Below are 18,472 nucleotides of genomic sequence, written 5' to 3'. Positions count from 1 at the left end.
GATAGATGAAGGGTGAAGATGAGGGTAAAGACAAAGTGAAGGAGGGAGAAGAGAAAGCCAGTCAGAGGTAATTGAGTCCATGTTGTGTGGGCTAGCTAACAAGATTGTGTAGAGAAGCCGAGTACGGAGGCAGAAGGAGAGAGAGAAGGAGAGAGGTAGGACAGAAAGATGGGCGGGGAGAATGGGAAAGTTAATTAAAGCTAAGTTGAGAATCGTTGGGAAAAGGAAATGAGGGTGTATGCATTACACACATATGCGCAAACACACAACTGCACAGTTTCACAGATTGATAGATGTGGTGGCAGTGTGGTGGTACCTGAGACAGTGCTGTGCTGTACCTACTGAACACTTCCAAGTGGCAGGCTAGACTGTCCTTCAAATCTATATGCAACCGTCATTATACACATATATCCACATACAACACAATGGATTTGGCTGTGTGATCTGCGATGGTAGGCTTATATTAAAAATCATCTATAATTCCAATAGTCTATAACGGGACCTCGTGGATCTTGTTTAGTACACATAGACATTAGTGTATTACATGTAAAACATCTGTTTATATTATTATCGCTATTCTCCTTAATAAATTAAGATAGCTTTACCCATTTAATGCATGAGTTGAAATCTTTTCTAAGTAAATAACCGTACCTGTTCAGATTTGCAAGGACAAACAGAAGAGATAAGCTCTCCTGGCAGAATTTCCAAATGTCTTTTTCTTTTCTCAGGGACATTTGAAAAAAGTCGATATGCTTTGTATTTTGGTCCTTGTGCGTATTTGCACACATAGTACATTTTGAATGTCACCTAGCTGTATTAAAGTAATAAATCTAGTTATGCTCCCTGTTGGCCTCTATCTGGCTCACAGAGTTGTATGAGTCATTTCTAATTGGACCTGCTTGAAGCTGCTTGGATTGTCCGCCACACAAAGTTATGGGAAATAATGTCTGCTTTGATATGGAAAGGAAGGATGATGAAGCAGGATTCTATTAGCCTGGCATTGGCCAGACTGATAACGTGGATTCACTCTCACGTTCCTCCCCGGTATCAGTCTGGACTTCAGCCCATAGGGAGCGAGTATGAGAAATCAGAAAATGATCGGGCCAATCAGTGACTGCATTTCAACTGCTGTCCGTACAACAGTGAAAACGAAAAGCATCAAAATCATTCTCAGATTTCTCATACTCGCTCCCTATGGGCCGAAGTCCAGACTGATACCGGGGAGGAATGTGAGAGTGAATCCACGTTATCGGTCTGGCCAATGCCAGGCTAGGATTCTATATGGACACGATCGTTTTCTTTACTCTCTCCCCTAGCTTTCTGATCTATTTTCAGATTGTCTTTGAATGTGTGTAGGGTTTGAAAATAGGGTACATACTAAATGTTCACGATTTCATTCACACAAACATAATCTATTACGCATACACTTGACCACTCTGTCCTCTGACTGAACATGCCGTAAGCTGTACTGTATCTTACAGTACCTAAGGGAGAGATGGCATAGTGAAGCAAAGTTGAGTCTGCACTTAAACCAGTTTGTATCCATCCCATTCTATTGCCTTAGATATCTGTTGCTTCTTCTCTTTGCGTGAACCTTAGAAAGGACTTTGCTTGCTACAGTATATGAACTGTATCTATTGATTGCTCTTTCTCTTTGCTTACTCTATGCTGGGCTGGCAGGGTGCCAAGAACAACTCTTTAATCTAATAAACAAAACCATACATAATCAGACCACCACTCCTGCCATGCTCTTTAATCCAAGTGTGAGTCTCGGAGGGGGAGAGCAGTAATGATGAGTTATCACCTACGGGGGCCATACAGTATATGCCTATATGCCTATCTGCATTCTCCATAAACATGTTATCTAATGTGTGGGCATGTGCATGCATGCTTGTGTCTAACTCAGAGCATCTGCTTTGTGTGGAGAGACCAGTCCAAATCAATTGGGTGAGGGAAGAGTGAACACCAAGCCTTATTTTCCCTGTCTCTGGTTCTGCAGGGGTGCTTCTTGCTTAAGGCTTTTCTGTTGCACTCCAGAGCGAAGCCCACTAATTACCTGTAGCCCCTGTGGAAGTCGCTCTGTGGAAGCAGAACCCATGCACACTCTCCCCCCCTTTTCCTTTTCCTTGACTTGTTTAATTTGTCTTTGGATAGTACAGCGAAGTAATGGGGAGGGTGAGGTAATGCACAAGTTTTCAGCTGAATAAAACTCAAGACGGTGCTCTTCCTGGGAGCTAGAATGAATAAAGATACCAAGGTTTCATCTGTGAAGTCACAATTAAGCACCATCTAGCAGTGGGGTTCGGACTCAGATGGGAAAAAACAGGCATATGAGTAATTGAGGATAATAATTGATTGCAGAGTGAAAAACGTCCGACACACAGGCACCAGCACTTCGAGGTATACAGACAGTCAGAGCAGAATGTAATAAAGGTCACAATAAAAAAAATCCATATGACAAATACGGTATTCATAATCAGTGCACGTTCACACATGATACTGTACCTAAATTAAATATATAGCACTAGTAAATTGTAGGCATTTCAAGCAAATGTGAAATGTTTTAGTAGTTGCCAATTCCCCCATGCATACAGTGTACAGGCCCTGTCACTGCCGATATCCACCTGTTGTCCTGGGGAGGGTGTAGACCAGTGGTTCTCAACCTGTGGGACGGGACCCGCAGGGGGGTCCCCAGATGACAGTGAAAAAAATCACACCCAGTGTGAAGTGAGCGGTGATATTTATGAGTTATTAATTTCATCATGCATCTCGGTAGCCAATCACAGCACGTCCTGCGAAGTGACGTGCTTACATTTTTGGGCAGTGCAACCGCCCCTACAGTATATGTGAGGTTTGGACAACGACATTCGCTGCACTGTGATTGGCCACCATTGTACCCCCCTAACCCTACACATTCAATGCAAATCACTGGTCACCATTGTACCCCCCTAACCTTGCACCGTGATTGGCCACCATTGTACACCCCTAACCCCCACACATTCAATGCAAATCTAGTACCCAGTTCAAATATGATTATATTGGGTCAGAGTGGGTGGGGGGGGGGGGGTCCCCAGTTCAAATATGATTATATTGGGGGGTCACGGTCTGAAAAGGTTGAGAACCACTAGTGTAGACAACCACGTCTCCTCCGATACACATGGATTCATCAGCCGCTTCTTTTCATCTGACAGTGAGGAGTTTCACTGGGAGGGTGTAATGCATGCGTAGGAACACACTATCCCTCCCATCTCTGCTCCCATGTTGAACAGAACAACCTGTAGTCACTAGCGCAATGACATTGAATGCCCTCCCCTGTTGGCTTCCCACTTGCAAACATTGCCAATTGTGTTAGTGGAGTGGCCGGCACTGTGGGGGAACATTGTTCAATGTATTCTATCTACTACTATCATGTTGACGTTGTTCTCTCTCTCTCTCTGGTGTGTGTGTGTGTGTGTGTGTGTGTGTGTGTGTGTGTGTGTGTGTGTGTGTGTGTGTGTGTGTGTGTGTGTGTGTGTGTGTGTGTGTGTGTGTGTGTGTGTGTGTGTGTGTGTGTGTGTGTGTGTGTGTGTGTGTGTGTGTGTGTGTGTGTGTGTGTGTGTGTGTGTGTGTGTGTGTGTGTGTATAAGGAGACAACCGGGAAGGAGACAACCGAGCAGGAGGATGAGGTGGCTGTGGGCATGGAGAAAGGTTTCATGGATGAATTCTTTGAGCAGGTGAGACTTTCTTTCTTTCTCTCTCTCTCGCTCTCTCTCTCTCTCTCTCTCTCTCTCTGTCTCTCTCTCTCTCTCTCTGTCTCTCTCTCTCTCTGTGTCTCTCTCTCTCTCTCTCTCTCTCTCTCTTTCTCTCTCTCTCTCTCTCTTTCTCTCTCTCTCTCTCTCTCTCTCTCTCTCTCTCTCTCTCTCTCTCTTTCTCTCCCCCCCCCCTCTCTCTCTCTCTCTCTCTCTCTCTCTCTCTCTCTCTCTCTCTCTCTCTCTCTCTCTCTCTCTCTCACTATCTAACTCTCTCTCTCTATGTTGCTCCCACTGACCCATTTAGTGGGCTAGTAGTACACTCATATTTTACCATCCGTTTTGTAGAGCACAGCATCATTAGCATGGGCATCATTCCCATGCTAATGATGAATCTAATAGTGTTGGTTTTTCAGAATTCTGCGATCGATCTTTTGCCATCTCTGTCCTCTGGGGAGCATTGATATGATTTATAGCTAATCGATGTTGTTGCTTGTCTGGAGTGGATCGTTGGGTGTTTTATTTCCTTTCAAAAGGCCATTATAGATTCACACAAAACACAAAACAATGCTGTCCGTTTTTAGCCCTGAATATGAACATTGACCTAATCCCAACTGTGTTTTCCCAGCCTTTGCATTATGTATGATTATTTATTTCAACTGTATATGCACTGCACTTCTGTAAGAACCGCTCATGCATGCATTTGGTGTTTGTGAGTGTGTTTTCTTGTACACGCTGTGTGCATATGGTGGGAACACAAAGTGAACATCGTCAAGGCTCTCATGTAGCACCACTTGACGTCTCGTCCCAGAGAGACGGAGGCTTGCTGTGAATCATCATTCATATGGAGCCAGGCTAACTTCAACATGAGACAGGTTGCTCTCTGAGAAAAGTGGTCTCTCTAATTCCATTTTAATGGGCTTGTATCTTACATCTCCCCCAGTGAGTGGCTTACATACAGTAGATGTACAGGAAGGATCATTTATTGGGGGTCTTTACTGCTGCTTTGTATCCATCTTCATGATCTTGCATGTTTAAAGATACTAGGCCGTTGCCTGTTGGGAACACATGCAATACCCCCCAAATGCATAGAAAACTATGCATTTTGGCACAGTTATACCTATAACACAATACAAACACAACAGGTCTTACATCTGCATTAGGCTACTACATCACACTTACTATAACATGGTTGTAACAAGTTCTATTTATGCCATAATAAAAAAGGAAATGCTTCAGTCAGGCGCGTTTTAACCCAGCAACCCTATGTAAATTACACCACTGCTGAAAAACTTCCCAGCCCAACAGTAACGTAATTAATAATTGGGCCGCGCGACCCGGAAATTACCGTAATAATCCTAAAACGGGAGCAACAAAATGTTTCAATAATTGGTGGCCCACCGGCCGGTTGGCGGCCCGTAAATGGCGCGGCCGTTCTGGAATTTTCCCGAATTTCCCAGTGGCCAGCACGTCCCTGCACAGCAAGGAGAGGGGGAGAGCCGAGTTGGAGCAGGACAGCAGAATTACTGTAATTTTTCAATTAAATCGCCCTGTCATTCATATTGATTCTCAGACCTCAAAATACGGAACAAAGTCCGTTCCGTATCAGTTCAATTGGGGACACGTCTTTTAGTTTCCAAATACGGAACGATTCCGTATTTTACGGGACGGTTGGTAACCCTACTCTCGTACCCATTGTCAGAGTAGCCTACCCGTATGTCTGAGCCCCTTTAATGCCCATATATGGAGATCTATGTGTCTGCCTGTGTTCATTTTTATGCCATATAAATATGGATTTGGAGTTCCATGTCAGCCATGCCCAAATATGACATCAGTACTATGACTTCAGGGTACTCCTATAGATTGAGTAGCCCCCGGTCTCTCAGGAACCTAGAATCACCCCTGAGATGATGTCATCAGTGGATCTGTTGGAATGGGCAAACTGCTGTTGGACCCACAGCTGTGCTGGGAAGAGAGGAGCAGATGTGATCCTTAACTAGCCTCTCAAAGTACTTTGACCAATGTGAAATTAAACAGCAATATGTCTATTTTGCTGCTTACGTTTCCCGTTGCCATTTCCATCACATTACTGCCAAACTGTCTGTACCAATCCAGACACATTATGGCCCTTTTTTTCTATACAAATTTCCCATCTGTTGGACTAGAGCTCATTAAGGCAAACGAGGAACGAGGGATCACCTTGTATTGTATACAGTATTTTTAGAGAAGAAGGGCGATCAGTAGGATGGAAAGATGGAGCGTTTGAAAGTAGAACAGTGTCGAGAGAGACATGCAGAGGTAGAAAAAGAGTGATGGCGAGGATAGCAGCTTGAGGGAGTAGTTATGGGAGGGAGAGTGGGAGTAATCAGACTCTCACCCCAACTGAGCTCGTTGATTAACAATTCAGTGGAGAACTTGGCAGGACGGCAGTCAGCTGAGAGACCACTGCTGTCCTTCACTCACAACATAAACATTACCCTGGAGATGTGCATAGTAGTGTGCATACATTAGTTACAGTGTGCATTTGCCCTGTTCCGCATACTGTATATTTGCATCATGTCTGTTTAATAAAGAGTAAGTACCACTGTGCAGTGTTTGCATGCATACTTTCCATGTGACATAAACAGTTTAGAGGAAGATGGATATTTTTGAAAAGAATTGTGCAACATTGCAGATCCCTTCTTCAGTAACAATGGCTATGGGGTTATTTGTTGCCTTGCTCTAAATACATCTATACATTTTTTCACTTAAGCCTTGGAATTCTTGTCTTTGCAAGTCTGCAGTTCACACCTTTTTGGCAAGCAGTACTTCTTTGGAAACCCTTTTTTGATCATCTTTTTCTTTTTGCCCACTCCAGTGAGATTTTCTGCATAGTAAATTCAGTTTTTATACTCAAAATAAATAATTAAAACAGAGGATTGTACTATTGTGAGTTCAAGCTGAGATGAAGCTGAGAAACATACTATGACTTAAGGCAGCTTTATTAGGCTTCATCTGCTGCTCATTTGGTGACCGCCCTCTCGTCACCTTCACCACGTTCATCAAACTCTCTCACTTTATAATTCCTTGCTCTTTCACGTCTCATGCACATGCATGCACGCACAAGCATTCTTCACACAACACACCTAGGCACTCGTGTCTCCCTCTGGTCCTCTTAAACCAATTATGCCTTATTAAAAAATACAGATCCCAATCATCAACTAATTAAGGAGATAATGGAATACCAATGACCTGGATTGAGTGGTGGCAAGAAAAGTAAGCCAATCTAAAGAATGTATGGAATTGGCGGTATTGAGGGAGAACAACAGAGCCTAGAGTTTGTAGAGAGAGAGAAGGAGGACGGGTGGAGTAGAAATTGAAATAATAATAATAATAAACGTTTTTATAGCACTTTTCAAAAACAAAGGTATATGAATTAATTGACATGAAAATTGGAGCAGCATGAAGGAAGGCCGCCACATACCTTTGTTTAAAGAAAGTGTTATAAGAAGTGAAGGCACAATGCTGGGAAATATAAAAGGAAATTGATTTATTCTGTAGGAAAACAGAAGGGATGCACAAAAGGTGAATAAGCGGGATCATGCTGGGAGGTATTGAAACAAACAGATGTATCCTGTAGGCAAACAGCAGGAATGCACATTAGGTGATATCTTGTAACAGAGCAGATGCATGGACAAGGAAAGTGATTGATGGAGGGGGGTAAATGACAATGACGGATGTAGATATTGATGAGGTCATTGCCAGATGAGGTCATTGCCAGTCACGTGGTTCTTCCAGCTGTTGGCTGAGCCAGAGAGAGATAGCACAGGTGGTAGCAGGTGTGACAAGGACGATGGAGGTAACTGCCTGGCTAAGAATGCTTAACCTGGAGCATAATTGACGCCAGACTCTCAGTAGGCCTCAATTGTGTAGAGCAGCACTATTGGATTCATTTCCTTAATTACACGAAACCTTTTTATTTTATAACAGATGCAGGGCTCTGGAATGTTGTGCTTTGATAATATTTGGGATTTGTTTCCCCAATTGTGGCAGTATAATGTTAGCCTGGGACCAGAAGAATCTGCCTGTGGGTGAGGCTAGTAAAATGTTGCCTGCCCCATTCTCTCCATACATCTTTATTATTTAAAGATCTTCACTAGTGCTCTCGTCTCGCTCTGCATTTTTTTAATGAGTATAAATTCATCTGTCTACTTGCACTGATAGAGAAGTCAATTGAAGCAGGGAAGTCCTTTGTTAATTCACAGTTAAAAAGTTAAACGCAGATTGAAATGTAATGTTTTATTCATTTCCAAAAGAATGACTCATCTTGCAGTTCACCAGTCCTGCCATCAAAACAGAAGGGAGACTTTTTTTTTTTGCTTTATTTGACATAGTGACAGACAAGTGACAGGACAGGGCGGGGGGATGACATCACATGCAACAAAGAGCCTTGGGTTAGATTCAATCCTGGCTGCAGGAAGGACTATAACTTTATTTATGTGCCAGGTGAGCTCTAGTCTAGCCTATCCACAGTCTGGCTCAACTAGGCTTACTTGTGTTTTGTTTTTATATTTCTAAGAAAGAATCCTAAACCTGGAGCTTGAGGATGACAGACTGTTGGTAGGCCCTACTGTGTAAAACTACAAAATATAAAAAGCATCTTCTGAAATAGATGTGACTCACTTTTAGACTAATTTCCTTAATTACACATTGAAATCCCATTTCCTATTTAGGTCATGTGTTGTAAACACACAAGTGAGCACTGGCTTGCTTTCGAGTATTTCCAGTGAGTAGAATAGGCCTACCTGTGCTAATTGTATTATTCCCTCTGCACTATGTGCTGTAAATAGTGATTGTCTGGCTGAAAGTCTCAAAATTATTGATTAAGACAAGTTATTTGTCTTAAATTATATAAATAAATGGACATGGCCCAGTTCACATTAATGGGCCTCATATTGATGAGGATGTCTGTAAGTGGGTTAGTTGATAGCATTTGAATCGAATGGGATCCTATTAGCAGCGGAAGCACATTTTTAATTGGGTTAATTAATGTATCTAATTCCATGTGGCACTCACATGCATGAAATGATTTTGGTGGGTCTAATGTTGCAGAGAAATGATGAAAGAGGATCAAATAGACTTCATGAACCTGTGCTACGATGCTCTCAGTGTTTTGCTAACATAATGACACAAGTTTAGCCTTTGTCCAGGGAAAGTGCATTTGTCTGCCTCACTGTATCGTGGCTATTGAAAAGATTCTCATTCCTCTCTCGCTCTCTGTCTGTTTCTTTGACTCCCTCCTGCTCTTTCTTCTCTCACTCCCCACCTCTCTCTCGCTATCTATCTGTCTCTCTCTGTTTGTCACTCTGCTACCTCCAGGTGGAGGAGATTCGTGGGTTTATCGAGTCTCTGGCTGAGAAGGTTGAGGAGGTGAAAAGGAAACATAGTGCCATCCTGGCCTCGCCCAACCCTGATGAGAGTAAGCATGTCCATTTTTATCTCAATATGCCTAATCTATACGCCATCACGCAACAGTGTTGCTTGCTGACAAAGCTCAGGTCTTTTCTGCAAGCGTCTAGAGAGAAAAATCCAAAGCGTTAATTGAAGACAGTGTACTCTCTCTCATCAAGTGCTGTACACAGGGAAGCTACAATTAACTCAAAATCGATACTTTGATTATGAAATGATTTGACCGATTATACATTTTAATCGTGTTTTAAAGACAAATCTTTATTTATTTTGTCTTGCTGTCAGGTTGCATTCATACACAGTATACATACATCTACTGCTTGTAAAGTCACACATAATTCCCTCTAGTAGCGATCGTTTGATAACATATTCTTGCATTATTTTTTACTAGACCCACATTGTCTGTGCCAAATCTGCTCCTTTAACACTAGCATGACTGAGGTTTCATTACCCCCTACACAGCCTGAAATACGATCATTTTGATCCCCAAATAAGGCTATCCTATTGGCTACTGTCTCACCTCTGTGCTCCAGACTAGCTCACAGCTTCTCCCCCAAACCGTGGGGGGTTCCATTGTCTTCTAAATAGCCATTAACATCTCAATTGCACTCTGCTCAGTCAGTGAACCCACATAATGTTGTTGTTGTAGGCAGACACAAACATTATAAAATAGTAATGTAGTGTATATATATATATATATAAAATAGTATTATAAAATGTAATGGTAACTGCATATACTGTATGTAAAATCTTTATTTTAAAAAAGCGTATAAAACAGTGCAATCTGTAGCGTCACATTAAACTCTTCAGTGAAACATGGAGCCTATATGAACGCTGAAGCCACTGTCTAATTACGTGACTATCTCCATTGTCCAAAACACATGGATATCTCTTGACAAACCAATATTATATTATATAATATTCACATTATTGTCTGAGCGTAAAGCTCTCATTCTATCAGCTGTCCACGCCGACAGAAACGTCTCCTCTCCTCCTGCCTGTCAGCGTAACAAGTGAACACATCGCTATGTTCCACAAATGTGCTCATTCCTGCTACTCCTGCGCTAAATATCTGATCTACAAACATAAAACAGTCGCTGGCTGACGAGCCCTCTGCTTGTAGATCGGATCTGTTGGCGCAGCATTGGGTTGCCACATTTTGCGAGAGAAATAAGCAGTCAGGTCTATGAAAATGTTACTGCATGCGTTGTGCCCTGACAAAACAGTGAGACATGAAACCATTGTGGGGTTTATAGCCGAGGCTAATTTGCAACCCCAGTCCCTGGTTAGACCTTTCTATATAAATATTCACCTAATAAAAAAAAAATTACGAAAGGACATGGAGCTCTAATCTAAACAAGTATGAAAATATATTTATATCTGCAAAGTAACTAAAGTTTTCAAATAATTGTAGTGGAGTAAAAGTACAAGATTTGCCTCTGAGCTGTAGTGGAGTAGAAAATTATTACCATTATAATGTAATTATATATATCATTATAATAATAATAGGAAGACGTGGAAAAACAAGCCCAAAGTCGCTTAGAATAAGCAGACATGGCAACATGGCAACTTGCAGCCACAGCAGAGTCTGCTCTCTACGGCCGCTCGGTGGGCTTCTCTGTGGGGGGTCTCGAGGTGTAAAGTGCTCTAGGGAGGGGGAGAGAGGGGGAGAGCGATCAATTTAGCCGAAATAAAACGGCTGGGATGGGATACATGGTATGTATTTCATATTTATAATGAGTTAAAAAAAATAAAAAAAACGGAGATGGTTTGAAACATATATTTAGGAAAAGTCATGAAAGGGGAACTTTCTCAGAGCTTCCTGAGAGAAGTTAAGCCACTTTCAATTCTCAAAATCGGTCCCATTGATTGCTTAGTCACGGAAGTGTTAACAGAACATGCTTTATGAGCCTTAATGAAAAACGTAATGTTTAATAAGGTCCTAAAAAGACAGTAATGACTCATAGAGGCTTTTAATGGAAAGTAGCAGGAGTAAAAATCCAGCACACTTTGTAGCTTACTTATGAAACGCTCACCAGCAGCAAAAAGATAATGATAATGGAAGCAGATGCCACAGAACAGAACAGAGAAAACATGACTATTATCAGGCCAAAGAAAAAGAGAGACATGGCTGATTTCTTGGAAAAAGAGACATTCTTCATTCTTCTCCATGATGCTCTTCTCCATGATGCTCTTTGCATCTGCTCTTTTTTTGAAAAATCTTGAAAATGTGTGCAAATCTTTAGTTTGAATTTATATATTGCTTCTGACTGTGTCATCTCTCTTGCTCCCTCCCTGCTTCATTTGATCTCTTCACACATATTCCGCCCCTGTATGTGGTGACACAAAGGCGATTGAACCTCCTCCATCCTGCTCCTGCAGGAGGATGAAACTCGCATTAATAGTAATCCTCCTCTCACCCACACCCCACATACGGTCCCTCCTAACGGAAGAACAATCGATCTGCTTGCTCCAGCAGACATCAGACGAGCTCTTTAACTAGCCAGGGTGTGACACGTAGGCAGGGGGGGAGCAGTATTTAAGATAGGGACAAGCCTCTAACCTGTCTCCTTCTGCCTGGGATCAATGTGCTGTGCGTGTGTGTGCGTGTGTGCGTGCGTGCGTGCGTGCGTGCGTGCGTGCGTGCGTGCGTGCGTGCCTGAGTCTGCCTAATAAGTGCACATCAGTCAGTGTCTGATGTAAATGTCAGGGTCGTTCATTATTTTGAGGTCAATATGTTCTCGCCTTCTGCTTGCTGCAGTGTGGCCACCGGCAGCGTAGTATGTTCGGAGTCATCTTAATGGAGGGATTTTGTGCAGAGCTGTGTGTGTGTGTGTGTGTGCGCCAGTATTTATATGGTTTAGTTTTTAGCTCCGCCAGGTCGAAACAGTCAAGGGCGGGGAATATGCTTTCGCCCCCGTCTGTCTCTGTGTGTCTGTCTGTGAGCAGCTAATTTGGGACACCGCTTTACCGTTCAGCGTGAAACTTTGCAAGCACACTCCTAGTAGGACAAGGAAAAAAACTCCATTATTTGTCAAACAATCAAAAACATTGTTTCCAGGATTCCTTGGATCATGAATCAACTCCCCATATAGGCCATGCCCATACTTGTCTGCCTGACAAGTATATGCCATTTTGTGCCCTTCTCTCTGGAGTTATGTGATCAAGATGTATTGATCCATAGGGGGAGCCACAAACATGAACAGTTGCACCGTCTGTCGTACAAACTTCCCCTGCAACTTCCTCGTGTCCTGACAGCCACACACCACAACTGACACAGATCTGGGTAGGCATCCAGGCCTGGCAGATATCTGCGCACTTTTCTAGTTTTGTTTTAGTTTTTAGTTTGTTTTTTTGCCAAGCAGCCTAGCATAGAACAGTCAGTGTTGGTAACTAACTGACTGATTAGTGATTACCCATTGTTAAAACACCTACATGAGTCATTACTCATTACTCGAGTCATTACTCATTACTCCCTCATGCAGTGTGCAAACATGCAGCTATTTGCAGGTGCCAATTTCCTCATTGCGCTTTCCCCATTTTTACACATCCATTTTCATTACCTACGGGCAGCGATTTGCAGGCTTTTTATATTTAGCTGGTTTTAACTTTTATTCAGAACCTTATACGAGTTCTTATATTCAATGGCCCATCAAATCATATGCATGGCTTTGGCAATTTGTTTTTCCAGTAAAGTTTTTAATTGCTCCCCTTTGCCTGACCCTCCATAAATCTACATGATTTAACTAGAGCTTCACTTGCACTCCACATTTTAAATGAGTGTAAATCCAGTGGTGATTTTGAGACAGCATTTGACTCTGTTCTCTAAACTTTGTCTGGTATCCTCTTCCTCTCTCCCGCACTCAGTCAGCAGCCTTTTTACTTCCTTTTGTGACTCGAGAGGAGAGCTTTTATCCTTCACACAAAGGTCTCTCTCCCTCTCATCCTCATTAAAATGATAACTTCCAGTCAATATAAGGATCGCTCCCAGTGCTCTAAACCTTTTGTTCTTTACACAGAAAAACACAGACACAATTGCACGCACACGCGCACGCGAGCACGCACACACGTGACGCAAGCACACACACACGCACGCACGCACGCACGCACGCACGCACGCACGCACGCACGCACGCACGCACGCACGCACGCACGCACGCACGCACGCACGCACGCACGCACGCACACACACACACACACACAGTGTTGAAGAAACCTAAAAACAAAAAAAAAACGCACATACTGGCCTGGACGGTTGGCGTGACCGTCTGGGCACCTAGGCTGGTGGTAATCCAGCCTGACAGTGTGTTGCGGGTTCAACTCCCAATCCCGGGGGCCTTTGCTGCGTGTCACCCCCCCATCTCCCTCCCCATTTCCTGTCAGCCTACTTTCCTATCAATAAAGACCCCCCCCCCCCCCCCAATAAAACGCACGTACCTTTCAATGTAAAGGTCTCCTGGAACACCATAACATTGCTAGGCAGCAAACCTGCGTTTCCTGCTGGTTTTATGACCACATCTCTTCATCCGACGCCCACCCGGCAAGCATCACGACCATATCCACCCCACCTCCTCTCTCCTCTTCATCCCTCTGTTCCCTGTCCTCCCCTTCTCTTCTTCCTGCATATTTGGGAGGGTTAGTACACTGACTCAGATGTTTTCTAGATGTTACTATGAGATGAATTCACCCAGTGGATTCCCACCGGGTGAATTCCTGCCCCCACACACATGCACTGTCTGATGTCGGCATCACCCCCCCACCCCCCACCACACACACACGCACGCACGCACGCACGCACACACACACACACACACACACACACACACACACACACACACACACACACACACACACACACACACACACACACACAGACAGAAAAACACATGCAGCTTATGCATAAGATACCCTCATCAGCCAATTATCCCATGTCACAATTGTATCCACCATGCAAAAAAAACAAACAATTTAACAAAGATAATAGCAGTGTGTGCAGTTATGCATGCAGGTGTACGTGTGTGACTACATAGTTTTGTACAGTACAATTGTGTGTATGTGCATGCATGCGTGGTTGAGTTGAGCTTTCACATGTCTGTGTGTGGGCAGTGATTCAAGGAAAAGCTCATAGATCATTGTTTGTCTACTGCAGATGCTCATGCCTCCCTGGATAATATAGAGATTCTGTATGGGTTAGCCACTTCTGATCATATACCCATTGCCATGATGATTAATGTTGAGAATGTACCCCAGCTGACTGTTACTGGTAGTGCTGTTAACAAAGGGAAGATGAGAGATATCCTATCCTGACAGACAATTTATTAAAAAATACAGAACTGCCCAGGGATTCACTAATGTGTTTAAATGTGAACTGTACAGACCCACATCATGCTACTGAATTGTGTGCCATGTATGACAATATTGTGTGAGCTTTAATTGCCTCTAGTGAGCCATTCTGTAAAGTCAAGAGCAAGGGTTTTTAACCTCAAACTGGAATGAGTTTGTGGCTGAGCAACACTCTGAAGCCAGAGAGGCCTTTAAAGTCTGGTCTGAGGCAGGCAGGCCCAGACAGGGGGTCTTACTTGATCGTAAAAAACAAACAAATGCAAAAATGTAACATGCCTTTCGTTTTATTAAGACAAAGGAGAACACAATGAGGGCTAATTTGCTTGCTAGGAAAATGCAAAAAAGCAACTATGATGACTTCTGGAAAGAGGTCAGGGTCATCATGAATAATTCTAAAACCTCTTTACCATCTGATATTGAGGGTGTCTGTGGCCAAGATAAGATTGCTAATGTGTGGCGGGAGAATTACTGTAATCTTTTTAACTGTGTTAAGAGCAATGCTGTGGTAATTGATAATGTTGACCTATCCGCAAACATGGTAGTCAAATCAGCTGATGTTTCTGATGCCATCAAGTTGCTTGACAACAACAGGGATTGTGGACTGGACTGTATTACTGCAGATTAGAACACCAAGTATGCCAGCTTTAGTCTCTGTCCTATGTTGCTATGTGTTTCACAGGCCTCATGGTTCATGGTGTTCTTCCTGAATCCATTATGTCTGTTCTGCTGGTGCCTGTCTTGAAAGACAAGGCTGGGAAGCTAAATAGCATGGACAATTACAGAACTATTGCCCTTGCCAGTATCTTGTCTAAAATATTGGAAAGAATCCTCCGAACTAGGCTGGGGCCTGTTCCTCATAAGGTGAATTAGAGCTAAAGCCTGGCTTTACCACCTATCCTGGCTTAATTTAGCCAGGTTTAGGGCTGAATCGGTTCCCCAAAAGCTGAATTATCTTGAAGATTAGTTTAACCAGTTCACCCTGGCTAAGTTTAGCCATGACCCGATTCCTCAAAAGAGAATTGAAGCAAGCCTACCTTAGTTACCATGGCAATTTAGCTGTGAAGTTAGCCTGGTCAGGAGCAGGCTAACAGCCAAGCTTACTTAATCCAGTGCCTTTGTTCTTCAAGTTTTTCCACAGTTAATTCAACACATGTGTTTGTATGGACTCATTTGAATGACCCTGCATTCAAATAAAATGAAATCAATAAAGTAAGATATAATCAATTTAATTATATTACTGAAACAGTTCATATTGTTGTTAGATGTTTGATAATATATTACAGATTTTTTTTAATATTATAAAAAATGTCTGACATTATATATATATATATATATATATATATATATATATATATATATATATATATATATATATATATATATATATATATATAAATTATTAGTATTAGTAATTATTAGTTACGGGTTTAAAAGAGCCTCTTCACTGAATGTAAGTGAGGAGCATATTTTAAATTATCAATTTCTAGTCAATGGAGAAATATTTTTTTATTTCTTGTCCACCTTTGGAGTTACATCATGATGGCAAGGTAACTACACAACCCATACCTCTACCAAAGTGGTCTTGCAAATGTAGGGTTATTGCGCGTCAACCTCACCCCCCCCCCCCCCCCCACTCCGTGCGTCTCGTTGCACGTCCCGTCACGGCCCCCGTCGCGGTCAGCCCCCCCACCCCGTGCGTCGCGCGTCCCGTCACGGCCCCCGTCGCGGTCAACCCACGTCCCCGGGCGTCCCGTTGCCCACCCAACCCCCGTCCCGTCCCATCACAAACACACACACACACACACACACACACATACACACACACACACACACACACACACACACACACACTTCACGCTTTCTCCCTGGATCTATTTATTGCAGTCGCGTTTCCTTTATTGCTTTATACACTTTACTTCCTTGTATGATTCCATGAGCTGCTGCAGTGCTGCTGTTCAGCCACAGAGAAGAACGCCGCTCTGGTTTTAGGCTCCATGATTGGTCAAGTTCAAGGATTCTGCTATCTACTTTCATGGTCTTTTATAGAAATACGTGAAGCCTGGCTTCATTATCCTGGCTCGACATAGCCTGGCTTGACAAGGTCTAGCTCGACAAAGTCGCTCCTTTTCAGCCTGGCTTGGCGTTTGAGGAACAGAATAAACAAGGCTTATACGGACCCGACTTTGTCAAGCCTGGATTTGGCTTAAGGCCAGGCTTATTTAATTCACCTTTTGAGGAACAGGCCCCTGGAGATGTTTGTTCTCACTACTGATAATCAGTTTGGGTTCAAAAGAAAACATAGCACTGATTTATGTATATATGCCTTAAAGGAGATAGTTGACAAATACAGAAACCAGAATTATACTGTATTGTTATGCTTTATTGATGCCTCTAGAGCTTTTGATATAATTAACCATGCAAAGTTATTTATGATTTATTATTAAAATATTTAGTAAGAATACTAGTCTTTTGGTATGCCCGTCAGATGTTTCAGGTAAAATGGGGCAATTGTATTTCTGAACCATTTCATGTCAGTAATGGCGTACGCCAAGGTGGGATTTTATCCCCCGTATTGTTTAACGTTTGGATGACCTGTCAATACAGTTAAATGGGTGCAACACTGGCTGTCTGGTGAGTGACACTGTTGTCAATCATCTCATGTATGCAGATGATTTGGTTTTATGTAGTCCATACAGTGCTGGCCTTCAACAATTATTGAGGACACAGTATGGTAAAGACTTTGACATCAAATATCCTACTATAATTCTAGTAACCTCTGTCCGTCCGTTTGTAGTGGTGAGTGAGTGAGTAAGTAGGTGAAGCTACCCGGTTCTCCTCAGTGGCTGGACCAATTGCTCTGATTTTGCACACAGCCATTGACCATTACCATCTGAACTTAACTGTGAAGCCCGTTTTTCAATTTCATCAAATCTCAGCTTCTTATTAGCGTTTTTGTGTCAGACACTGTCGCCATGGTTACGGGCCTGCCCAGCTATGGGACGAACTGCCTCCCGGGTTGCCAGATCATGTGCGCATATCCCCCCACGGATGCGTCGACCGGGTATGGTCTAGTAATGCTAAAAAAAGTAACATCATGATCGTGAGAAGCAGAGAGGACAGGAAAGAATCCTTCCCTGCTTTTCAATTGTGTGAGAGTCCTCTTTTAGTATGTAAGGAAATTAAATACCGTGGTCATGTCCTCACTGATGATTGGATGGACGACAGAGATATCTATAGACAATGTAGAAAAATCTATGGACAGGCCAATATTCTGTTACGGAAATGTTCTATGTGTTCTGTTGATGTTAAGTGTTCACTGTTCAGAGCCTATGTCACACCTCTGTGTACGGCTCATCTCTGGTACTCTTACAGGGTGAGGAGTTTGCAGAGGCTCAGAGTGGCGTATAATGATGCCATGAGGTTGTTACTCCACATACCCAGATGGCATAGTGCCAGTCAATTGTTTGTGTCCACTGGTGTGCCTACTTGTGATGCACTTTTAGACAATTGATGTACAATTTTATGTGTCGGCTTGATGTGTCCATGAACAGCATCATAGAGGCTCTAACCAACCCTATGAGAAGCAGTTATAGACACTCATCCAGGCTTAGAGAGCATTGGCGTAATAGCCTATACACTTTTTAATTAATTTACGTACTTGAACATTTTGACTTGGCGCTTGACACACTCAATAAAGTGCCACACTGAGGCACTTTAATGTGTGAATTGGTGTGAGTGGGGTGGGGTGGGGTGGGGAGCGGGTGCTCTTGAGTGATGTTTTGTTTTGTTTTGTATACATTGTATATTTTTATACTGCTGTCTCTTTTTATATTATGTGATGTCTTTTCTTTTTATATGGACCCACGAGTCTGGAAGAAAGATTATATATATATACATGATGAGAGTTCTCATCATGTAAGGTTAAAGGTCAATGATGACTGCTTCCCCTCTAA

At 42.8% G+C, this 18,472-nt stretch overlaps 1 protein-coding gene across 1 annotated transcript in view; it reads left to right on the top strand.

The window, feature by feature from the left end:
- Positions 1 to 3,629: 3,629 nt before the first annotated feature.
- Positions 3,630 to 18,472, top strand: part of stx1a (syntaxin 1A (brain)) — a gene marked incomplete at its 3' end in the record, with an annotated part of 58,963 nt that continues 44,120 nt past the window's right edge. The window contains exons 1-2 of the mRNA XM_084064671.1: positions 3,630 to 3,713; positions 9,087 to 9,186. Coding sequence (XP_083920797.1) covers positions 3,678 to 3,713; positions 9,087 to 9,186 — 136 coding nt within the window. The 5' untranslated portion in view covers positions 3,630 to 3,677. The remainder of the gene's footprint in view (positions 3,714 to 9,086; positions 9,187 to 18,472) is intronic.

This window comes from Gymnoscopelus microlampas, assembly GCF_963454915.1.
Source record: "Gymnoscopelus microlampas genome assembly, chromosome: 8".
NCBI lineage: Eukaryota > Metazoa > Chordata > Actinopteri > Myctophiformes > Myctophidae > Gymnoscopelus > Gymnoscopelus microlampas.
The sequence above is the reverse complement of the archived record's forward strand: the minus strand, read 5'-3'. Positions and strand labels throughout refer to the sequence as shown.